This window comes from Nicotiana tabacum, chromosome 18 (assembly GCF_000715075.1).
Source record: "Nicotiana tabacum cultivar K326 chromosome 18, ASM71507v2, whole genome shotgun sequence".
In the NCBI taxonomy this organism is placed as follows: Eukaryota; Viridiplantae; Streptophyta; class Magnoliopsida; order Solanales; family Solanaceae; genus Nicotiana; species Nicotiana tabacum.
This window is the reverse complement of record NC_134097.1, coordinates 42,143,577-42,169,537: the sequence shown is the minus strand read 5'-3', so window position 1 is coordinate 42,169,537 and position 25,961 is coordinate 42,143,577. Positions and strand designations below refer to the sequence as shown.

The following is a 25,961-nucleotide window of genomic DNA, read 5'->3' as shown; positions in this document are numbered from 1 at the left end:
AACGAGCCCCTACCCCCCCACCTCATCATCTCTCCTCATTGTCTCTCACAGAGACAAACAGATCCGCCACCGTTAGCCGCCGTCCTCCGCCTACCGGAAATCGCCCCACGGCGGTTCCGGCAAGCCAAATGACCCCATTTTCACACCACGAACTCCTCTCAACCTCCCTTTTCCAACCAGCACCATGGCTTATCTCGAATCTTAGCCATGGTCTTCGAATCTTCAATCGAAAAATGGCCGGGAACCTCCAGTCTCCGATGACCTCCAAAAACACACCATAGAACCGCCTCAACCTCCTCTTCCTGAATATCCAAACCTCTTCCTTCGAATCACACCCTAGCTCGTTGAATGTAGATTTGAAATCAAGAACCCTAGCCCCGCCACAAAATTCCGTGGTGGCGGCGCCACTTCCAACTGGTCCCAAAGTCATACCATACACTCCCCGTTCTTCCCTCATCACTAATCTCTACACAAAAACCCTCGAATCTTACCAGGCCACCCCAATTTCAAATCTAGGGTTCACTGCGCCTAATCACTCCGTGATTTGTCAAGGTCGAGCTACCTCAGGCTAGTATTAAAGGTTTATTTCGAGAGAAATGGACGTATCGTACTAACTTGAAGTTAGTTTCGAAATTTTGCATGAGGGCCAAAATTCAGTGAGTGTTTCTTCTCTGTATTTTCTTTAGTTTTCTTTTTCGATTCAGTGTTGGGTCTGTTCGTTCAGGCATAATTCTTAATTCACAACTTAGTCGCCATAATGGGCGTAAATGTTTTGGTTAATTTTTAGGTTAATCTTCCTTTCTTCGTCCAAATTCTGATCTTATTTTGACTCTTTTGCTAAGTTTGAATGATCATTATTAATTGGTCAATCAGCCACTAGTTTAATTTGATTTTCCCTTTGTTTTGTTCATGTGATACTGATTTGGGACTTGACCGGACTTCAGTAATTAATTAGGTGGCATATGTTTGGTAGATGCTTTCAGTTCACTAGTATAAAGTTCATATTGCTTTTAATCTGTTCCAGTAGATGTTAGTTTGCTTGATTTCAGTTTTTGATTTTATTGGTTAATCGATAGTGCAATAATGGTGTTATTTGATATTTGATTAGTTCAGAGTTTAATTACGTTTAAGGTTTGGATATAGCTGGTTAATGCCTTTATTAGTTAACTTCAGTTAAGTTCTCAGCTAATGGCAAATGGGTTGATGTTGTTAACTAGGGTTGGTAATTTTAAGAGGCAACAAGGGTAGTTTGGGCATTAGAAAAGGGTAATTTTATTAGGTTTGGTAATTTCAAAACAGGGGTAAGGGTGATATAGGCATTGTATAGCTAAAAGAACCTTCTAAGACATTCCAAATGGGGCTTTAGTGTAAGTTTTAATAATTAAGGGCATTTACATGGGTAACAAGTTAGGAAATGAGGGACCAAACTGAAAATAAGGGAAGGACTAAAAGAGAAACCTAAAATCTGATTCACTTTTTTTTGTCACCTATAAGAGGGCATCAAGTGCCTTGAGGAAGGGGCTGGAACTTTCAGCCCAAAAATCCCCACCAAATGCTCTCCTCCTTGCTTTCAATTTCAGCTAGCATTTCAACTCCAGTTGAATTTCTATTTCTAAAAGTGTTCAGAAGTGATTAACGACTGATTCAGTTGAACTTGGGGCCTATTAGTTTGGATTTCAGTTGAGTTTTAGGTCCAGCAGGATTTCAGAGGCATCTAGGTTCAGCTTTGAGGGCTAGGAGTGCATTTCAAGTTTGTGTTGAATTGATCTGTTGAGTCTGCTTGTATTTCTGGTTTTCAAAATCATTTCCTGGCCTGTTCTGTGATGCTATACTGCTGAGTTTGGTTGTTGTTGCTGTTCAAAGTGGCTGACATTATTTTCTTCTCATATTTCCCTTATCCAGGTACACTTTCCCTATCCCAAATGATGTGGAGACTTGGTTCAAATGTATGAGTGATTTGGAAAGTCAATAACAATGAATTGCCATCTGTTCAATGGAATGTGTTGAAAGTTGTTGTAGCTTTAAATATTCGATTAGATATTCATGTTCATTTTGGGACTGTATTGAATTACTGATTGATAAATGGTGGACTGTTAAACTCATTAGAAGTGTTCCTGAAAGCAGTAAATGCAGAGTTAGCAGTTTATTTTGGTTGAGCTTGTGTTGATCATGTAATGTTAAATTTTAGTATGCTTGCGTATCACTTGGCCGTTGTTTTGGATTGTTTAAACTTGGAGTCGTCCTGTTAAAATTTGTACATAGCTAGTACTTTTAATTTAGATTTAATTTCGTTTGTAAAAGAGAATTAGAAATAGTTGAAGTATCATTTTGAATTTGAAATCAGGTTTTATATTCAAGCTGGATCCATATTGAACTGCAGTGAGTCATGTCCGCATGTTGGTTCTTAACATATAAGCGTAATTGATTTTAGTTAATGGTTCAGATCGGCAATCTGTTTGGACTAGGCATACACAACTAATTGGACTATTTTGAGTTACTTAATCCATGCGTATTAATGGGGATTGTGTGACTTAGGCCAACTTTGGGCCCGATGTCTGAGGCTATTGGGAATTAAAACATGCACCCATATCGTGGTTTGGGCTCTTTGGGCCCAAGAATGAACTGATAATGGTGATTCAAAGCTTAGCAATAATGTAAACTCGGGTCTTGAGTTAAGTAGTGGGTCCAAGCTAAAAGGTCCTTCCTTTTGTTTGGGCCCGGACTTGAACTCGAAGCCCAAGTTTTAATAATAATCAATTAAGATCTTTTCTTTTCTCTTAGAGACAAAAAAACAAAAGTTAGAAAATATAGTTGCTTCTAGGTTTATCCTTAAAATAAAAAGGGACGAGCCTCGCCCCATAAAAATGCAAATTTGCGGGGCCCCCCAATAAAGGTTTAAAAATATTTAGAAAATCGGGAAGGGTCGTTCAGTGAATGTCACGACCCTCCCAAAAGATAATAACGCGTTAGCCTCTTTAGACGCGATTCTAATAAAATTACCTTCTTAAACTCGGGTGTGCATTTCATGCGACCCAAATCAAATCCCAAAATGTTGGATAAAGTGTGCTTAGGATTGCGGGTGCATTTCATGTGACGCGATCCGAAAGCACGCTTTAAATGACGTTCACTTTCTCTTCAATAAATACACATTGAATAAAAAAGGTAAAAAGTAAAAGTTGGCACGTAGGTTCTTCATGTAAAATCAGTTAATAAGCTAAATGCGACAGTTGAGCGACCGTGCTAGAACCACGGAACCCGGGAATGCCTAACACCTTCTCCCGAGTTAACAGAATTTCTTACTCGGATTTCTGGTTCGCGGACTGTTAACAAAGTCATAAATTTCCTCGGTTCGGGATTCAACCGGTGACTTGGGACACCATTAATATCCCAAGTGGCGACTCTGAAATCTCGATAATAAATCTCGTTCCGATTGTCCTTTAATTAGAAAAACTCATTTACGCCCTCGTGGGGTGTAGGTAGGGAAAAGGAGGTGTGACAGTTGTTATGGCATTATTCGGTGGTATTGGCATGGTTACATGCCTATTTTGGAGGTGTCATGGCAGCACTTGGTGTAAGTTTGAGCTGCAGGTGTAAATGCCTAATTTTTGTTCTTTCTTTTACATTGTAGTTTTGAGTAATTATTTTTGTGTGTGTTTGGAGATTTGAGAATTAGAATTTTAGTTTAATTAATTCATTAGAGGGAAAATGGGTAAGGCTAGTATATTTTAATTAAAATTGTGCCAAAATTGGCCAAATTTTGAGCCCAATTCGGCCATACCCGGACCATTAGTTGGTTGGCCAAGAAAGAGCTCAAAACGACGTAGTTTTGTCTTGAAACTACGTCATTTTGATAAGTGAGGTGAGATTAAATCCCATCCGTTCATACCACTTTGATCTAAGGGCTCTAATTCACTCTCCACCCCATGTATATAAGGCCTCAAAATCAGAAATTTGGCCCCCATTTTTTTCCCTATTCTCTCTTCTTCTTCCTCTCTCCTCACCCTCTCATCTCCGCCGCCCAGCGCCGCCGCTAGAAATCGCCCACGGGCGGCGGCCAACCTCCAATCCCCCCCAAAATTTCACTACTTCTTCCGCTCAACCTCCTCTCCATGAATCCGAACCCTAAAACCCCATAACCTTTCTCAATCTCCGTAGATCTAAGCTTAACCGAAACCCTAGCCGTCGCCCACCACCCTAAACTCCAAAAATTTTACACCACCGGCCTCCTCTTCTCCCCCTCGTTCCATATCTCCAACTCAAAACCTCAAAAAACCCTCACCACCACCGGCGACCACCCCCACTGCCGATCCGCCGCCGCTACTGTCGGTCCGTCGCCGTCACTGCCTCTCGTTTCTCTTCTCAAACCGACCTCGAGCAAGGTTATGTCGTTGGTATCATTGAAATCGGACTCGAATTCGTCGGAGTTTTTGGTTTCGAGAATATCAACAATAGAAGCTTGCTCGAAGTCGTACCACTGCCCAATCGTCACTACGCCACCACTGTTCGAACACTCAAATTTGGTAAAACTCGAACCTTAATACTTTCCTCCATGTTTTGATTTTCTGTTTCCTGTCCTTTGTTTGTAGTTTTTTTATAATTCTGTTTAGTGATCATTTCATTTAGCTTTTTATCTATTCTCTGATTTTTATTGTTGTTGTTGTTGTTGTTGTTGTTGTTTGTTTAGCTTAATGGATTGTGTTAGTTTGTGTCATTGTTGACGTATTTTTGCTTTGCTTTACGTCGTTTAGTTCTGATTTTAGGTTAGTATTTCTAATGTTCATTTTGGTTCAAGCAGATTAGTTTTAAGTACTTCATAGGTTAATACTTGTTTCTTGCTTGGTTTCAATCTTGAAGTTCTCTTTCTCCTTGTTGGTTAATAGTTCAATCAGTTAAATGGTTTCTAGTTATTTGTTTTTAAGCAAGTGGTCTGATATTTGATGTTGTTAAAATCTGAAGTTTATGTTATTTTATCGCAAAATAGGGTGCCAGTAGCCTACTTTTCCTAGTAGGATGGCTGAAATGACATTTTTTTTCTCCTTGCTTCTGACATAGTAGATTTCCTTTCACCTTTTGGACAGATTTTGAACAGTGTTTAGAACACAATGTCAGTCCTTGTCAGGCAGACTTTTGGTGAACCAAAATCTGTCCCAAAAGTTGGCTTTTCTTTGCCTATTTAAAGGCTGTCCTTTCCTCATTTTTAAGGGGGGAGGATCACACATTTGTTGGACAGTTTTTACACCCTAAAAATATAATTTTGAGAGAGAAAAATCAAGAATTAAATAGCAAATAGTAAGCTGAAAATTTTGAGTTTGGTGAGTTGTTTCTTAGAGTGCAAAAACCTTGGAAAAAAATAGAAAGATCCTTTGAGCAATTCATGAAGTTGTTAGCTACTAGTTTCAAACATCCTTGTTGAGTTTCCTGAGTTATTTTTCTGTTGTTTGTTGCTGTCCCTTTGCCATTTGTTGTTGTCACTGCTGCTGATTTTTAGTTCATCCATTGCTGACATTTTTTCTGTTATCCAGGCAATTCCTTTAATGTTCTGAAATTCTTGATCAAGAATTAATGCAAGTGAAGCAACTTGAGTCCTTTTGTGTATTTTGAGCTTTTGAAAATATTCTGTCCAAATCCATTTGAGCACCATAACTCATAAATGTTATCATATTTTAGAGTTTGTTTTAAAGGATTAGAGCATTTACTAAGTTTAGAGTTCATAATTATTATTATCATATAATAGGTGATAATGAAGTGAGTCTTATTTACTTTGTTTCGTTTCTTTTGTTCAATTAGTAAGTCAACGGTTTACATATGTAATATCATTTTAGAGTTTGCATATTTAAAAAGACTAGTTTAAGTTGATTATACACATAGGTGTGGGGTCCTGGGCCATATGATTTTACTTTTAGATTAATGGAATTATGGTTATAAAAGTTGATTCTTAAACAAAGAAAAAGAAAATGAAAGAACGACACATTGGATTCCACCTTATATAACATGCCACTTTTATTTTTGAGACTATTATTTTCTCATTGTCATTCCAATGAATTGAATCGGTCTTGCATTTGGTTTGAGTTAGCAGCATGGTCCCCCCTTTTTTTTCTTTTTTTTTGTACATCAAAGCTCGCCCCAAACTTAGTTAATTTTCCTAAAAATCAGATTTTTTTGTAATTAAAATATTTTAATGACTTAATAATTTTAATAATTAATTTAAACACTAGGCAAATAGTAAGCATGCTTCAACCTTTTTTTTACGGACTCGCTTGCGTAGCATGATAGTAGCTTTTAATAAAAAAATAAATTTTCTCAAATGTTTTAATTTTTTCAAAAAAAAAAATAATGTAATAATAATTCTTGTCATGACTGCGGATTCGCTTGCGTAGCGCTGTTATAACAAAATTAATAAATTTCGTCGATCACGCATTCGCTTGCGTAGTGTGGATATGACATCTTATTATTCAAAAATATTCTTTAATTTTTTCTAATAATCAAAAGATAAAAGAGGATAGGTAAAACATGAAAATAATATAAATCACAGTTTGTCCAAAATTAATTCAAGCCAAGTTAAAGTCAATAAAACGACCGTGCTAGAACCACGGGACTCGGGGAATGCCTTATACCTTCTCCCGGGTCAACAGAATTCCTTACCCGAACTTTGTTTTCGCGACCGATTAAAATAGAGTCAAACCTTCCTTTGACTAGGGATCCAAATAAATGGTGACTTGGAACACCGAAAAAAATCAATTCTAAGTGGCGACTCTGAATAATAAAATAATCCCTATTCAAATTTTGTCACTTTAATTGGAAAAATTCTTTGGCCCATACACATATTATTATTATTTTGAGGGGTAGAAAAGGAGTGTGACAGCTGGCATCAGTTTATTATCTCTATGATCACTGGCAATTTATGTCATTAAGTTTGAAGCTCGAAGAAGATCATTGCATTCAGTTGAAGCTACTCAAAGGTACTGGAATTGAGGATCTCTGCATCTTAATGTCCAGAAAGTTGAAGTATAAGCTCATCTACATTGCAATCTCATGGTACTTGGATGGTAGGACAGTTCCAGGAATTGATGGTGTTGGTTGGAGATTCACATTTGCCTTGTCCTTTGGAATGTAAAACTTGGCGCCGCGTTAGTGGTGCTACATTGAGATTTTGCCCTTAGCTTGTGGATACGCACCCTCATATGTTGGAAGTTGTCTATGATATCACTTGTAATTGTTAACATTTACGGTCTTCTTAGCTTTAGCTTATCATCTTTTAACTTTGGTGTTGGACAAATTATAAACTTTTTTGAATTATTATTTATATATTACTCACTAGGCAACTAGCTTGGTGGTATATTTGCTAAAAAAATTGAAAATTTGTTGAGCCAAAATTAGGGGCTGATCTAGAAGGTTGGCTAGGACTTCACATGAATTAAATAGCCTTGAGTTTAATTGTAATCCAATTATTAACTTGTGATAGTTATAGTAAAACTTTAAATCCTAAATTTACCACTCGCCAGAATTAATAAATACACTTCACTCTTTACCTGGAGCATTAAAGAGATCATCATTACCCCTTAAGAAAAGGTGAGACATAAACGCTTTCAGAGAATTTCATACTCACAACAGTGCGCCTAAAGTTTTTATCTCTTCTCCTTTTTGGAGAGGGTCCTCTCCAACTTGAGTTTTGATAATTTAAAACTTGAACCAACATTATATGTGCCTTTTCATTGATTGGTGAACCTAAAGAATATGCTTGTCGTTCTTTAGTTCCTGGGTCCACATATTGCTTTCCCCTCTATTTGTATTATTTATTTATTTATATTCTTGATATTCCAAAGTGGAGCACAGCCCAAGGATTGCATTTGTTTGCCCCACTTAAAAAAAATATTAGTAATTGATTGCGAACTTAATCAATGATTCAACTTGATTAATGAACGAGCAAACTATTAATTCATGCACTTAATGAACTAGTTAATTCTTTTTCCGTCTAATGAAATCTTATGTTAGTGGGTTGCTTACCGATCTTGGCATATATTTCAGAAACATCACTGCCTTTATGAAGACAGCATTATGATTAATTCTTAAATAGCTTATTGGCAAAAGAATAACGTACTTTGGGGGCGAGGATATAACAATTAATCTTCTTATAAATTAACAAAAATCTCTTCCAAATTGGTTCTTAATATTCTCCAACTAATTTTGAGTTGGACTGATAATAAAATTATTGCTTCGTTGCGTGTGTTGGAGTTTAGTCGTCACAGCTCCAATTTATTTAACTTTCAACTTTATTTATTTAAACAAATGTTATGTGTAGTTTTCTGATGACGTCTACAAGTATAGAGAAGGTTTGTGCAATTAATCAGAAAAATAAAAATTATTTGTGACATCGTCTTTTAAAGAACCGTTACATCATATTATTGAACCATTTCACTATATCAATGATTTAAACATGAAAACATTCAAGATTATTAATTTACAAAAAAAAAAAGACTATATATATTACTAGCAGAAAAGGGTTTATTTGATTTTAAGGCATGTATATTATAAAATGAAATCTTACTACAACTTCTTTTGAAGAATTTGACGCTGTTAGATGTGAGATTTGATGTGCCTTCTACAAGTCTGATAATATTTGAAGGAAATCAAGAAAATCCATACCCAGGATTCTTCATCAATCAAGTTCATCTTTATTGATATAACATTTTAAAGGCAATGACGTACAAGAAAAGAAACGCACCTGTTATGGATGTGGTAGGATGGATGAGATCTCTGCACCCTTAATAATCTCTCTTTCGATTCCTCATCATGGAGAAACACCTGCTATAGAAATCTTTTCGCTTACCCTACACATAAATTTGAATTAGTTGAGTCAGCGATACTTATTATCATGTCAGACATAGGTCTGGCTCGTAGCTAAATCCCTTAATTAAAAGGGTAAAGTGCACCCGTAACCACTTTTAAGTCTGCTATTTAAAATATATCCACTTTTTATAATATATTTAAAGATTAGCCACTCAAACTTCAGGACTAAATATCCTTAATTTTTGAGCTGCTAATTTAAAATTCGTGACTAAGATTCGAATATATGGATACAATTTTCGAACTTTAGGACAAGATGCCCTGAAATTTGAACTTTCAGATATAAACTTCAAGATGTTGTGTCTTGAAGTTTGAGCGAATTGGCTAATATTTAAATACGTTGTAAATATAAATATATTTAAATAGCTTACTTAAAAATGACTACCTGATATCATTTCAACTAATTAAAAACCTAACTTAAAAAGGATTTGCTACGTTCTCGTAGAAATATAAAAACATATCGCCAACTTCTTCGTGAGTACTGCATGAGCGGAGCTAGCTCAATGAGTACGGGTTCGACCGAATCCAGCCGCTTTGGTTCAATTTATGTATTTGTCTTAAAAATCCATTGAATATGTATAAATTATTATTTTATAACTCAGTAACTTAAAAGGACTCGAACGCTGAATCCATAAATTTTAAATCTTGACTCCGTCTTTGGAGCGCTGAATACATATTGAAAAGAAGAAAAAAAAAAGGACAATTCATTGACCAAGAGCTTTTCCCTTAAAGGGTATGGGGGGTTTACCAACCAAAATATTTAGAAATATGAAAGTACTGAAGGAGTTACTTTTTGGCCATTTGTACTTGAATGCTACTGTTTAAAGCAAAGTAAATACTCTCCCTTTGTACTTCACTCTTATTGTTTATGAGGAATCTGATAACCTACTTTCTCCTAACCCAATAAAAATAACATATTTAGGGGTCGTTTGGTAGAATGCATTGGATAAGCTAATGCATGCATTTGTTTTGTGTATTAACAATACATTATTTGGTAGACATTTTGAACTTATGCATTAATTATACAAGCATTAGTTATACACTGTATTTGGTATTATCCTATGCATAACTAATGCATAGAAAACAATGGTATTAGCAATGCAATAGATTTTAATGCATGCATTAGCTTAGTTAAAGATAAAATTGTCCTTCAAAATTATACTTGATTAAAATATGCTAGTTAGTATATTAATGCAAGTTCAAAATAACCCAAATAGTGAGAAATAAAATTATATCCCTAGTAAATAAATAAATACTTAACATATTTCTTTTTTTATAAATAAATATTTAATTTTATTTTACAATATAGGTAGACAAATAAAATATTTTTTTTAAACTTTTTCATATAAAAACATTTCTCAACATATGTTTCTTTTAAAAAGTTAGAGTGTGGACTAGTTTTGAGGGCATTTTTGTAAACAAACAATTCTTTTAGAAACTGTGCAATGCTTTAATACATCAAACCAAACAACGGATAAGAAATATGTCAGCATAACTAATACCAGCATAACTAATGCAAGCATAACTAATATCAGCATTACTAATACACATATTTAGCATCATTCTTATACACCCTACCAAACGACTCCTTATACTTACCTATAAAAAATAAAGTTTGTTTATGCATGGGGTAGTGCTCAAGGAATTTAAGGACCAAAATGACATCAAAAGGTTATTCTTGTTTAGCTTCAAAGGGTTAAAGTGAACGATTCATTGAGATTTAAGAAGCTAACTATATCTTAGTTTTTAGTAATTTGGGTTATGATTGCTCTATTTTCACTTTAATTATATTAAAATACAAGAACAACAACAATAATATATCTAATGTATTTTTATAAGTGGAGTCTGGGGAAGGTTAGTATATACGCTGACCTTACCCCTACTTTGTGAAAATAGAGAAGTTGTTTCTGATAGACTATCAGCTCAATAACAATAACAAACTCAGTGTAATCCTACAAGTGAGATCTGAGAAGGATAATATGTACGTAGACCGTACTACCTAGTAAAGGTAGATCCTTGGTTCAATAAAAGTAAAATCAGCAGTCACCGACAAACAGAAAAGACTATAATAGAACCAAAGGAAAAAAGTAATAATAGCAACCTAAAAATAGGGAACATGACGATACCACTAGTATTATAGCTATGGAAAACAAATACGCTCGACTGCTTATTAACATATTACTCTAATCCTCGACCTCCACACTCTCCTATCAAAGGTCATGTCATCGAAAAGCTGAAGATGTGATGTCTTGCCTTATCACCCCTCCCCAATACTTCTTCCGTCTATCTCTACCTCTCGTTGGACTCGCCATAACCAACCTCCCACACCTTCTCACTTGGGCATTTGTGCTTCTCCTCTTCATGTATTCAAATCATCTCGGTCTCACTTCCTGCATCTTGTCTACCACACATGTCACTCTCACCTTGTCCCAAATATTTTCATTCCTAATTATATTTCTAAAATATCTTTTTTGTACCAAGATTCTAAATTATTTTCTTGTAACTAAAAAATTACTTGACTTTACCTAAGTATCATAAAAATACTAGGAAACTTCTAAGTTAAATGTCTCAAAAATATATTGTGATTACAAAAGAAAAATATAAACTCTAATTTTAAGTCGGCTTCTTATACTTGGTAATTCAATTTTAGCGTTTTCGCCCTAAATAATTTTTTATATGATATTCTTACTCAATTTGGACTCTCAAGATCTTGTTGTGGCAATATTTTAAAACCCTTTGAACAGATATCTTAGCCCTTCTAGAAGGCTATGTTAAGAAGCTAACTATATCTTAGTTTTTAGTAATTTGGGTTATGATTGCTCTCACAGGCGGAAGTAGCATTTAAAGCCTATGGATTTTGAATTCATCACTGAACGCATAGTTTATCTTAGTTATTTTTTTCATAATTATATATATATATATATTATAAAATTTTAATGCAGATACAAAGTGTAAGCAAAATCTACTGGGTTCGTCCGAACCCACAATTAATGCTCTCCCTCTGCCCTTGATTGCTCTATTTTCAATTTATTGTACTAAAATGCAGCAACAATGACATACCCGATGTATTCCCATAAGTGGAGTCTGTGGGGAGGTTAGTATGTACACAGACCTTACCTCTAACTTATGAAGATAGAGAGAGTACTGTTTCGATAGACCCTCGGTTCAACAACAATAACAAAACTGAGTATAATCTCACAGGTGGGATCTGAGGAGGATACTGTGTGTACGCAAATCGTATTAATTGGTGAAGGTAGACCTTTGGCTCTATAAAAATAAAATCACAGCAGTTATGACAAACAGAAAAGAATATAACCAAAGCAAAAAAAAACATCATATAATAATAGCGATCTAAAAATAGGGAACACGATGATATCATTAGTACTACAGCTATGAAAAATAAATACGCTTGACTCTTATTAACGTATTACTCTAATCCTAGGCCTCCACACCCTCCTATCAAGGGTCATGTCCTCAAAAAACTAAAAATGTGATATCATGCCGGGTCACCTCTTCCTCAATACTTCTTCAGACTACATCTACCTTTCCTTGGACCCGCCATAGCCAACCTCTCACACCTCCTCACTGGGGCATTTATGCTTCTCGTTTTCATGTGCTCGAACCATTTCAGCCTCGTTTTCCTCATCTTGTCCCCCACACAAGTCACTCCCACCTTGTCCCGAATATCTTCATTCCTAATCGTATTTCTAAAATATCTTTTTTATACCAAAATACTAAATTATTTTCTTGTAACTACGAAATCAATTAACTTTACCTAAATATCATAAGAATACTAGGAAACTTCTAAGTTAAATGTCTCTAAAATATATTGTGATTACAAAAGAAAATATAAACTCTAATTTTATGTCGGCTTCTTATACTTGGTAATTCAATTTTATCGTTTTCGTCCTAAATAATTTTTTTACATGATATTCTTACTCAATTTGGACTCTCGAGATCTTACTACTTGTTCATGTTAAAACCAAATGAAAAACAACAACTCAGTTAAATCTCACAAGTGAGGTATGGGGAAGGTAGAGTATACGCAGACAATAGACAATAGATCATGACAACAACAGAAGCCAGAAAAATAGTATCAGCATCGTAAAAAATAGAAAAATAGATGTAAAAGCAATAACAATAACCAGCAATAATGCCATAGAAAATAGTGAGGAAACTATATAAACTATTAACAACCCACATCAAAACATTATCAGCCCATCCCCGCCCCCAGAACAACATAGAAAAATGTTCGGCTCCCTCATAACCTACAACTCTAATGCTCGACCTCTATACCTTCCTATTCAGAGCCATGTCCTCGGAGATCTGAAGTCGCGTCATGTCCTTCCTGATCACCTTACCCTAATACTTCTTAGGTCGTCATCTACCTCTCCTCGTACCTGCCAATGTCAACTGCTCACACCCCCTAACCGGGGCATCTATGCTTCTCCTCCGCACGTGCCAGAACCATCTAAGCGTTGCTTCCCGCATCTTGTCATCCATGGAAGTCACGCCAACCTTCTCCCGAATATCTTTTTTCCTAATTTTATTAAGTCTAGTTTGCCCGCATATCCATCTCAACATCCTCATTTTTGCCATTTTTATCTTCTGAGTATGAGAATTCTTGGCTGCCCAACACTCAGTCCCATACAGCATGGCTGGTCTGACCACCGCTCTATAGAACCTGCCTTTGAGTTTCGGTAGCACTTTCTTGTCACACAAAATTCTAGATGCTAACCTTCATTTCATCCACCCTGCTCTTATATGGTGCATGACATCCTCGTCTATCTTCCTATCTCCTGAATAATTGACCCAAGGTACTTGAAACTTCCTCTCTTGGGGATGAATTGTGAGTCAAGCCTCACATCCATGTCTACTTCCCTCAATGTATCGTTGAACTTACGCTCTAGATATTTTGTCTTAGTCCTGCTCAACTTGAAACCTTTAGTTTCAAAGATCTATCTCCAAACCTCCAGCCTCTCATTAACGCCGCCTCGCGTCTCATCAATCAGAAGTATATTATCAGCGAACAACATACACCATGGCACCTCCCCTTGAATATGGTGTGTTAGCGCATCCATCGCTAGGGCAAATAAGATCGGGTTGAGTGCAGATCCTTGGTGCAATCCCATAACAACTGAGAAGTTCTCTGAGTCACCTCCCACAGTCCTAACCCGAGTCTTATCTCCATCATACATGTATTTTATTACCCTAATATAAGCTACCGACACACCGTTCACCTCCAGACATCTCCAAAGAACCTCCCTAGGAACCTTGTCATACGTTTTTTCTAGGTCAATAAACACCATGTGCAAATTCTTTTTCCTATCCCTGTATTGTTCCACCAACCTCCTGATAAGGTGGATAGCTTTCGTAATGGAACGACCCGTCATAAACCTGAAATGATTGTCGGATATAGATACCGCCCTCCTCACCCTCCCTTCCACCACCCTCTCCCAAACTTTCATGGTATGATTTAGTAACTTATGCCCCTGTAGTTGTTATAATTCTAAATGTCATATTTGTTCTTATACAATGGTATCATTATACTCTACCTCCATTCTTCTTCATCCTGAAGATAACATTAAATAGCGTAGTCAACCATTCTAAGCCTGCTATATCCATACACCTCCATAATTCCACCAGAATTACGTCTGGCCCGGTCACTCAGCCCCTACTTCTCTTGCACAAAGCTCCCACGACCTCCTCAGCCTTAATACACCTACAATACCTTAAGTTTTGGTGACTCCCGGAGTGCTGCACAATGTCTTTGTCCCCTTCTTTATTCATAAGCCAAAGAAAGTAATCCTGCCATCTCCGCTTAATCTGGTCATGATCCTTCCTCTCTCTTGCCTTGGCCAACCGAAATAACTTTTTCTCCCCTCTTTTGACCCCCAACTCCTTGTACAGACGATCAAATGCTGCATCTTTAGCCTCTGTGACCGCTAACTTCGCCTCCTTCCTGGCATCCTTATACCCTTCTTTATTCGCTCTCCTCTCTTCCTCGTTTATGCTCTCTACTAACCTAAGATACATTGCTTTCTTTACTTTCACTTTACCTTGGACCATGTCATTCCACCACCAGTCGCCTCGGTAACTGCCAAAGTAACCCTTTGAGAACCCTAGCCCCTCACTCGCTGCCTTTCTTATACAATCCGCTGTCGATGTCCACATCTCGCTAGCGTCCTTGCTACTCCTCAAGGCTCCCATAGCCATCAACCTCCCCTCTAACTCCTGATCTTTATTCCTCCTCAAGGCCCCTCACATGATCCTCAATTGACCCCAAACAAACCTCTTCTTCCTCTTTAATAATATATCGATATCCATTACCAAGAGGTTATATTGTGTAGCGAGGGTTTCACTCGGGATAACCTTGCAATTCTTGTAAAGCCGCCTATCACATCTCCTGAGGAGGAAGTAATCAATCTGAGTCTTAGCCACGGTACTCCGGAAAGTAACCAAATGCTCCTCCATCTTCGAAAAACTAGAGTTCGCTATCACCAACTCATAAGCTCTAGTGAAATCCAACAGTGAGGTACCTCCTCCGTTCCTATCCTCAAAGTCGAAGCCGCCATGCACCTCGCCATAGCCACCAACAGACGACCCTAAATGTCATTAAAATCCCTACCTATGAATAACTTCTCCGCAAGCGGTGCACCACGCACCACCTTGTCCAACCTCTCCCAGAAACATCTCTTAACCTCCTCATCTAAGCCCGTGGCGCATAGGCTCTAATAACATTTAGAGTGATCCCTCCAACTACTAACTTAATCGTCATTAATGTATCATTCACCTCGTCTGACCTCTACCATTGACTCTCTGAGTTCCCTATCCACCAAAATACCCACTCCGTTCTTACCTTTCCTGCCTCCCGAGTACCATAGTTATACCCGTTCGCATTCCTCGCCCTCGATCCTACCCACTTAATCTCCTGAATACAAGCTATATTGACCTTCCTCTTCTGAAGAATCTTCGCCAACTCTATAAACTTACCCGCCAATATCCCTATGTTCCACGATCCAATTCTCAACCTATATACTCCATTGGTCCCCTTACCCCCTTTGGGCCCTGTCCCTTCCCCTATCTCCTGCCTCCCGACCCCTCCCCCTCACCCCGAGGACATAATGCTGCTCGGTGGGCCGGGCCTGAACCGGACCGGACCGGGCCCGCGGTCCTAACGGGCCTGGTGGGCCTGGTGGGCCGGTCCTGGGTGGGCCGGTCTTGGTGGGCCTCTGAGCCCGTCACGGGCTGGTCTCCATGGTTGAGCCCACGAGCCCGGGACCGTTTGGCCCGGGACCGGCAGGCGGGCCTGGGCCGGTCCTGGCGGGCCTGGCGGGCCCAACGGCTATTTTAAAAAAAAAAAAAAAAAAAAAAAAAAATCAAACGGCCATATTTAAAATCTAGCCGTTTGGGCTGAAAATATGACCGTTTTTTAAGTTAAAAAAATGGCCATTTGGCCCCCAAACTTTATTTTAACCCCAAACTTTATATAATTACACTTTTCCCCATTTCTCAACTATAAATACCCCCTCATTCTTTCATTTTTATTCACCAATTCATCAATATCTCTCAATATCTCTCAATCTCTCTCAATCTCTCTACTACAATTACTTAATTTATTGTTGAAATTTCGTGAAAAATTGTGAAGTTGTTGAATTGAAGTTTTCAAGTGTTCAACGATTTTCAATTTTCAAGAAGTTGTTCGGCAATCCGGTAAACTCGTTTCAACTCTTACGTTTTTATAATATATTTTTGTGTGGTTTAGTTTGCATAATTATAATTAATATGGCATTTACTTTGAAAAAAATGTTTGGTAAAGGAAAAGATAAAACCGGTGAAAGTAGTGGCCAACCAACTACCCTTCCCCCGGCTCCCCGACCTAGAAAAGATAAGCAAGTTGAAAGTAGTCGCCAACCTAGACGTCCTCCTCCTTCCGTAATTCTTGATAGTGATCACCCTTGTTTTCAATTTACCGATAGTGAATTTTATCATAATGTTGCACCAGGTGATAGATTAGATGATGAAATTATGAATGCTCTTTATCCTAATGAAACCATCTTAGAAAATAATGAGGAAAATGAGGATGATGATGAAACTCAAGCACCGGATTTAGATGATACACCTACTAGTCCTCTTAATAACCCAAGTGATGCACCGGTCGACCCACCTGTAGAAACTCCTACTTTTAATAGAGAACCTGCTAAACGCTTAGAAACATCATTAGTTTGGAATTTTTTTACTCAAGTAAGAGAAAAAAATAAGGCTAAGTGTAAAACTTGTGGGAAATTAATGTCGCATAAATATGTAGGAGACCGTAGCGGCACAGGTAGTTTGACTAGGCACATAAAAACACACCCTAGAGATAAGGCTAGATTTTTTCAAATGAAAGCGCATCTAGAGGGGACAAGTGTAGATTCTGCGATTAACCCTAGTACAGGTTCAAATCTAGTTCAACCAGGAATTAACACTGTCACTGGAGGTATTTTATATTACGATCCAAATAGAGATCGTGAAGAATTAGCAAAGATGATTACTGTTATGTGCTTACCTTATACTTTTGCTTCTAATCCTAATTGGGTTCATTATATTAGAAGAGTGTTTAATCCTACTTATAAAGGTTGGCCTCGCGCAACAGTTAAGAGTGATATTTATAAATTCAAACATGAATATGAACAATATTTGCGTTATTTATTTACTCATATACCTAATCGGATTTCTATTACTACTGATATTGGTAGAAGTGGTAATGATTGTGATTACCTAACTGTTACAAGTCATTGGATAGATGAAGAATGGATAATGCAAAAACGCATAATTGCATATAGAATAATTAATTCGCGTCACACAGGTAAATTTATAGCTAACACTGTTGCAGATATTTGTAGATATTTTTGCTTTAGCGATAAAATAATGGCAATTTCAATGGATAATGCTTCTAGTAACACCAGTGCTATAGGCATGCTTACAACAACACTAAATCCTGCATTTACTAATATTTTCCATGTTAGATGTATTTGTCATATTTATCATTTAATTGTCGGTGATGGTATGCGAATATTAAACATAGAAATTGAAAAGGTTAGAATGGCTCTTAATTGGCTTTTTTATTCAAACCGTAGAAGTAGACTTAGAGAGTATTTTAAAAAATGTGATGAATATGGCCTTAGAGAAAGAAAGGTTCCTAAACCTTGCCCGACTAGATGGAATTGTATGTACGAAAGTTTAGTAGTAGCATATGAATATAGAAACCCAATTAATGCAACGTTTAATTCTCGGGTAGGTGGTGAAGATGATGATGAAATGCTTACCACTCAAGATTGGACTAATGTTAAAATTCTTTTAGATTTTTTAGAACATTTTCAAATTGCAACAAATGCATTTTCTGGGCAATATTATCCTACTATTTCAAACTGTTTAGTTTATATTGCAGCACTATCTGATTTGTTTGTTGAATTTAGTGAGGGTGGGGATATTTATGAACTTGCTATAAATGAAATGAAACAAAAGTTTAAAAAATATTTTTTTCCTATCCCTCCTATTTATGGTCTTGCTGCAATGCTAAATCCTACAATGAAATTGGGAGGTCCTCATTTTTGGTATTCAAATATTTATAAGGCTTTAGATCTTTCAAATGAGGAAATTGCGACACTTGCAGATGCAAAAGCTTCAATTAAGATTAACGCTCAAACAGTTTATAATGCTTATCAACTTGCCTTAGAGCATGCTAGGCCAACTATTCCAACCCCTACTTCGTCTAGCTCACAATCCTCTAAAAGAGTTGCGGGCTTAAAAGCTCTTAAATCTTGGACGGAGTTCAGGGGGTCTCAAGGTGAAAATTATGATGAAACTTCACATCTAAATGAGCTTCAAGTTTATTTGTCTCAGGGACTTGAAAAGGAGAATCCAGACGGCTCTTTTGATCTTTTGGAATGGTGGAAGGCAAGGGAAAAACATTTTCCTGTTCTTGCAAGGATGGCTCGGGATATTTTATCAATTCAAGCTTCAACTGTTGCATCAGAGAGCGCTTTCAGTCAAGCAAGACTGCAAATAGGTGATCATAGAGCGTCTATGAGGGATAGCTTGGAAAAATCAGTATTGTTTAGAGATTGGATCCGCTCGGAAAGAAGAAACTTTGGAATTGCAGAAGCACAACCGGCGATAGATGAAGCTTATGAAGAAATGATAGCGGAACTTACGGAGGATTCGGCTTCGCCCGGAAGTGGTGATGAACAAGCTTCTTTTCCACCACCACCAACGCAACCTCCTCCGAACCTTGAAGGATTTATGAGATTTGTTAGAGATAATACATAGAATAATATGTAACTTGTATTTTGGCACATCTTCCTTAGTTTTTTTCCTTCTAATGGTGGTATTAGTACCTTGTTGTGCTCATTCCATTGGGGGAAGGATGACTAAGAAAGATATGTCATTTTTTGGTAATAAAATTTATTGCTTCTACCCATGAGCTTCTTTTCGCAATATTTCTTTGTCTATACTTAGAATTATTTATATGCTACAATATATACATAATATACAATATATATACTACAAGAAAATATATTTATAAGATACAATATATACATAAGATACAATATATATACTACAAGAAAATATATAAGAGAATATATATACATAAGATACAATATAATATACTACAAGAAAATATATTATGCTACAATATATACATAATATACAATATATATACTACAAGAAAATATATAAGAGAATATATATACATAAGATACAATATAATATACTACAAGAAAATATATTATGCTACAATATATACATAATATACAATATATATACTACAAGAAAATATATTTATAAGCTACAATATATACATAAGATACAATATATATACTACAAGAAAATATATAAGAGAATATATATACATAAGATACAATATAATATACTACAAGCAAATATATAAGAGAATATATATACATAAGATACAATATAATATACTACAAGCAAATATATTATGCTACAATATATACATAATATACAATATATATACTACAAGAAAATATATTTATAAGCTACAATATATACATAATATACAATATATATACTACAAGAAAATATATAAGAGAATATATATACATAAGATACAATATATATACTACAAGAAAATATATTATGCTACAATATATACATAATATACAATATATATACTACAAGAAAATATATAAGAGAATATATATACATAAGATACAATATAATATACTACAAGAAAATATATTATGCTACAATATATACATAATATACAATATATATACTACAAGAAAATATATTTATAAGCTACAATATATACATAAGATACAATATATATACTAAAAGAAAATATATAAGAGAATATATATACATAAGATACAATATAATATCAAGAAGTGATATTTATGCATGACAATTTAGTGTTTTACTATTGTTTTGTTATTTTCTTTTTCGTCAAGCACTTTAATAATTAGATATACATATATACTACATATTAATATAGCCATGATACTACAAGAAATTGTCTTTAAAAAAAAAAAAAAAACCCGCTAGGCCCGCGAAGCCCACGAGCCCGGCCCGTTAAGCACAGGACCATGTGGGCTTAGGCCCGTCACGGGCCGGTTCCACCCATTAGGCCCACGAAGACCGGGACCGCCAGGCCCGGGACCGCCAGAGCCCGGGACCACGAAGCCCGGGACCGCGAGGCCCGGCCCGTTAGGCCCACTAAGGCCCGGGCCCGGGACAAAATACAGCCCTACGAGGACATACCCTTACTCCACCATTACAGAACCCAGCCACTATACTTACAACAGCCTAGGGAAAACGCTAACACAAGCAGCAACGGTCCAACTATAAGCAAAACAAGTAGTAACTACAGGCACACTACTAGAATGACAAACTAGTACGAACTACTACTAGTTAAAACCAAATGTAATGTTGTGAAAAAAGATCACCAAATGTTGGGCTTTAGCGATATAAATTGGTTTCATAGATGTGTAAGCTGTGAATATACATCCAAGAGAGGATGAAATTAAAAAGAAGGAGACAATTAAATTACATAATAAATTATGCATGAACTTTTGGAATTTTAGTTGGATGATGAGAGTTTAAGATTCCAAAGTCGTGCAATAGCAACATATAAATGTAATATACTTTTATTGCCACAAAATTGTAGTGCCAATAGAAAATACGTTTGGCACTTCAAAGCGCACTACAGAATGATAAAAGAATTTAGGGGAAAAAAAAAGGAAATGTAATGTGAGATGATAAAGAAGTGAAATGTTGCGAACCTATATTAAAGTGAAGATATATCAATTTGCTGACATTAAATGTTTTTTTAATTGAACTAGAAAGTGAAAGAAATACCTATAAAAACTTCAATCACTTCAACATTGAATTTTGATGGTGATAGTGGCATATTCACTATACAAATAATTATGGACCAAGTTAAATTATATGCAAATAGAATAACATAAATAAGGACCTAGTCATAAAAACAATGTGTACACAATTTTTTCAGGAAAATATACATTTATCTAATAATCTCTTATTTTATGAAAATGATTGATCCCATTTATTTGGAAATAAATAAACATTTGTAGCATCACTCTTGTTTCCTCTCTTGAATTAAAAATAAATAAATAAATAAATAAGTGTTTGATAATGACAAAGATCACATCTTTTTGGAAGGGTAGAAATGTAAACTCAGCAAGAAAATGATTGAAAAATTGAAGTTATTTAAATAATAATTGCAAATATAATTTCTTTTGTTAAATTTGTGACTGTTTATATTCTCCTACCTCCACTGAAAACCAGAGAGGTGTGTGCGCTCCTCTTTGCACTGAGGGAGAACCAGAAAAAAGTGACTCTCTCTCTCTCTCTCTCTCTCTCTCTCTCTCTCTCTCTCTCTCTCTCTCTCTTTCTCTCTCTCTCTCTCTCTCTCTCTCTCTCTCTCTCTCTCTCTCTCTCTCTCTCTCTCTCTCTCTCTCTCTCTCTCTCAGTAGATAGCTCTATATATATATTATTTACATATATCCCCTAAACCCCAAGAACCCCCTTCTCAATCAATCCCCGTTTTCTCGAAAAACCCCTGTTAAAATTCATCGAAGATCCAGCCAAAACAGTGTCTGTGTGTGTATTGAAAGATTTAGTTTTTTTTTGTGTCTGAGAGAGAGGGAGAGAGATTTAGGAGAACCCCATAATTTTTTAAAAATCTTTTTCTCTCTCTGGGTGTGGAAATGGCTGAAGTGAAAGGAAACAAGAAGAGGCTGTCAATAAATCTTTCTCTTTTTACCCTCACTGATCACAACAGCAGCAACAAATCTCCTAAGAAATTTGAGGACCCAAATGGTGCTGTTGTTGGGCTTGGAATTGTGGCAGCTTTGACTAATAACAGTAATAATAGTAGAGCTGCAATTCTTGCAATATCTCCAAGATCAACTAGTTCAAACCCAATCCCAATTTTCACTGCTAATAATAATAATAATAATAATAATAATAATAATAATAATAATAATAATAATAATAATAATAATAATAATAATAATAATAATAATAATAATAATAATAATAATAATAAAGCTAATAAGAAGAAGAGTAAGAGGCCAAGTATTGAAGAAATGGAGATGTGTGAGGAGTACACTTGTGTGATTTCTCATGTGGGTACCAATTTGATTAAGAAAAGAGAGTATTTTGATGGTGAATTCATAGGAAACACCAACTCCCAAAAATCTGCTACTGCTACCGTCAATCATGGTGATACAATGAAATTTAGGACAGCTGATTTCTTGAATTCTTGCTTTCTTTGCAAGAAGCAGCTTCAGGGTTTGGATATTTTCATGTACAGGTTAGAATTTCAATTTTGCAATTTCTGCCTTCTTTTTTTCTGGGCTTTTGATTATGTTACTGGTCTCTTTGGTAATACTTTCTTGGATCTGAGATATAAATGCATGATTAAATTCTTTGCTAATTTCCATTTTATCTATGTACTTCTGTTGTTACTTTTTGAGAATATAGTGTCACTTGCAGCTGTAAGTTTGATAAGAGGAACTAATTAAGAAGCTTTATGGTCAATTTTCCTCTTAATGAGCTGATCTTAATTACCCAAAAAAAGGTAACCTTGATGATGTGATCATATGTGTCTTATTATCTTATATGCGGGCGGTGTTCTCCTTTGCTATCAAAAAGTGTGTTCATATTCTGGGCTGCAAGTACAGCAGCTTAAAACACAGTGTACATGACCTTTTATTGGTTGTTTATGGTTGAGCAAAATGGTTGAGAGAACTGATCATTCCATACTCTGACTGGATTTTAAGTAGAAAACCGTTTCTTCTAATGTGGCCTCTCAGAACCTTTATGTTTGATGGCTTCATGAATATCTCATCTCATTTGCCTTTTTCTTTTGCTACCATTGAACATATATGCAAGTTTGAATACGTCAGTGGAGATTTATCTTTTCCTTCAATTTACTTTAAGCTGTAGTTTTTTCCTCGTGAATCATCTGAGACTTGTGATCGTTCAAATTTGGTTTCAGCAAGGCTCTGTCGGTTGAAGAATGTTAATTCTTTATAGTTTGGGAAGAAGATACTCTGGTATTAATGAGTTGATTGTTTAGGTGAGCGTTGTCTCTTCATTTTGGAGGGGTTAGCTTGGTTACATGCATGACAGTTTCCAAGTAAAGATCTTAGACATGAAAAGATTATCAAAGATTTGAGGACTGACCTTGGGAAATCGAAATTTATTAGATTGTGTGAAGCTTCTCGTCTAAACTTAAAAATATTAGGGGGAAGATACACCTATTCATTTATTTGTAGATCTGTAACGCATTAGTGATTAACGACAGAGAAGTATTTGTTTTGCTTATTATAGGCCTGCAATAGACCCTCGGGTGAGACCTGAACCTAGGATTTTTGTCTGCTATGCTGTCAAACTAAATTGTGTATGTTCGTCTAAAAGTTCTAACTATTATGAAAGGAGACCCTTTTACTTATTTTAGGTTTACAACGAAAACTTCCAGTGAACTGTGCCTTTAAATCATAAGATTATCCATGACCAGTACTTTTTACAATCACATGTTTTAGGTCATCCAAAAGTTATTAGCACACATTCTTGGAACTTTTGCCATGTCAAGCTTCCTGGCCTGCTTTATATAAGACGAGTATTTTGTGTACTTAGGGGCACTGACTAGCTCTGCTCAATTCCCTATGTTCTTGATATCTCTCTGTTATAGGGATATTCAGGATTTGTATCTACTGTTTCCGATGACCAGTGCTTAAGATCTCAAGTGATATACCTACATTTGTACTTCTTGCAACTGTTTCTTTCTTGATCATTTGTAATTCTTGCAGCTGTTAAGGCATTGCCTGCGAATTTTATAATTTTGGTTGGTCACAAATGCCATAGTGAGCTGTACCCTAATCTAGCGTACTTCCCATCTTGCTTTCTGGTTTTTATTTGGGAAGCTGTATTGTTAATCTTTATTAATTAGCATTATTCTTGGGCTGTTGGCATCTTCTTCCAACTTGTATAACTTACTGCTGTACATCATCTTTACATAATGGCAGGAAGAATCTTTCTCATATGTTTTGGATTAGGACATGTTTGCTTGAATTACACACTCAAGTTATGTCTCTTACAATCTACTCAACTTGATTAATAATATCAGTGCTTCTGTCAGTAGTCATGTTATTTTACTCGCTGACATAAACTATTGCATTACTTAATTCCGTGGGAAAAAGTTGATTCTAAGTTTGAGATATTGGAAGATTGCTTCTATAAATTTAAGCAAACTATCTATTAAATTATAACCACCAGATGGTTTTTGCAGCAACATATTGATTATGGACACGTAAAGAAAGCTGCTGGGTATTTTAGTTACTTGTTGCTTTCTTTAATTTGTTTGCAATCAATTTTTATATTCGTGGTCGTGCTAGTTGTAAACTCTGTTACTGCAAAATTAAGTTGGCCTTGCTGGAAATCTTTTAGGTAGCTTTCTCTATCGATACAATTTTCAAACTTATGAAATTTAGGCAGTTTGTTCCAGGTAATATGTGACAGGAATCTCTAATACATCTTGTTCGTATATGCATGTGGTCTGTATTATTTATGTGAGGAATAATTGAGGCTAAAGTATATCTTGCTCTGCTTGACTTGTTATAGAAAAAATCTTTCTTTAATCAGCAAAGATCTATCTTCTGCCTTTCAAGGATAGAATAACAACTTCTTTCCTTATAATATTTGCAGAGGGGAGAAGGCATTTTGTAGTGCAGAGTGCCGTTGCACACAAATATCGATCGATGAACACAAAGAGAGATGTGGTTCTGGAGCCATGAAATCGCTTAGCGACTACTCTGTCTCTCCTTGCTCTGGTGCAATGCAGTTTTTCACTGGCGTGGCCGTGGCATAACAACTCAAAATTGTATGGTACCTTCAATTTTACATAAATAAATAAATAAATAAATAAAAAGGTGGCTTAAGAAAGCTGCAACTGGAAGAGTAGGAAAAAACATTATGGGAAAAGCAGGTAATGAAGTTTGTTAGAGTGAAGAGGGTAATCTGCCAAAAGGCACGGAGACAGCAATTCCAAATGTTACATTTTAAATACTACTCCATATGGTTTATGAAGTTGGAAACCAATAACCTACTTTTTAGTTTCAATTCTCAATTCGTCTAATTAACTTTGTAATCAGATTAAGATGAGTGACAATAATCGGTAATTGTTGTAGCTATCCTATTTAGTAACTCAAAGATCCAGTAAATATCTTGTTCTAATCGTTGTTGCTATCCTAACTTGGTAACCAAAGATGCAGTAAATAACTTACTCTGGACACACGACAAGTTAACTCTTCGCTTACGATGAACATGTACAGACCATTGATGGAATTTTTACATGGTATAACTAATATTTAGTGGGTATTTACCACAATTATAGTTTGAAATAAATACAATATATACATAACGTTTGTATTTTATAGCAATTTTACTATTAACACACAATTTTCAGATCTCTCACTGCTCCTCACAGCCCTAAGAACCATCTTCTTTCCCAAACCCTAATTATATTTCTCAATCTGGCCAGCACAGATCTGGCTGGATTTGTGTGTATTTTTTTTAAATGTAAA

At 35.9% G+C, this 25,961-nt stretch overlaps 2 protein-coding genes across 3 annotated transcripts; one reads left to right on the top strand and one right to left on the bottom strand.

Annotated features, from left to right (window-relative positions):
• Positions 1–14,511: 14,511 nt before the first annotated feature.
• On the bottom strand, positions 14,512–15,054 carry LOC142172488 (uncharacterized). Its single transcript, XM_075236117.1, has one exon. The coding sequence runs from the start codon at positions 15,052–15,054 to the stop codon at positions 14,512–14,514; it is 543 nt and encodes a 180-aa protein (XP_075092218.1).
• Positions 15,055–21,650: 6,596 nt separating this feature from the next.
• On the top strand, positions 21,651–25,611 carry LOC107778336 (uncharacterized). 2 transcript variants are annotated; one of them, XM_016598575.2, is made up of 3 exons: positions 21,672–22,687; positions 24,405–24,462; positions 25,084–25,611. In XM_016598575.2, the coding sequence occupies exons 1-3, from the start codon at positions 22,080–22,082 to the stop codon at positions 25,102–25,104; spliced, it is 687 nt and encodes a 228-aa protein (XP_016454061.2). In that variant the 5' UTR covers positions 21,672–22,079; the 3' UTR covers positions 25,105–25,611. The 2 variants fall into 2 exon arrangements, with proteins under 2 accessions (XP_016454060.2, XP_016454061.2); XM_016598574.2 differs by lacking the exon at positions 24,405–24,462 and having other exon boundaries at positions 21,651–22,687.
• Positions 25,612–25,961: the final 350 nt, after the last annotated feature.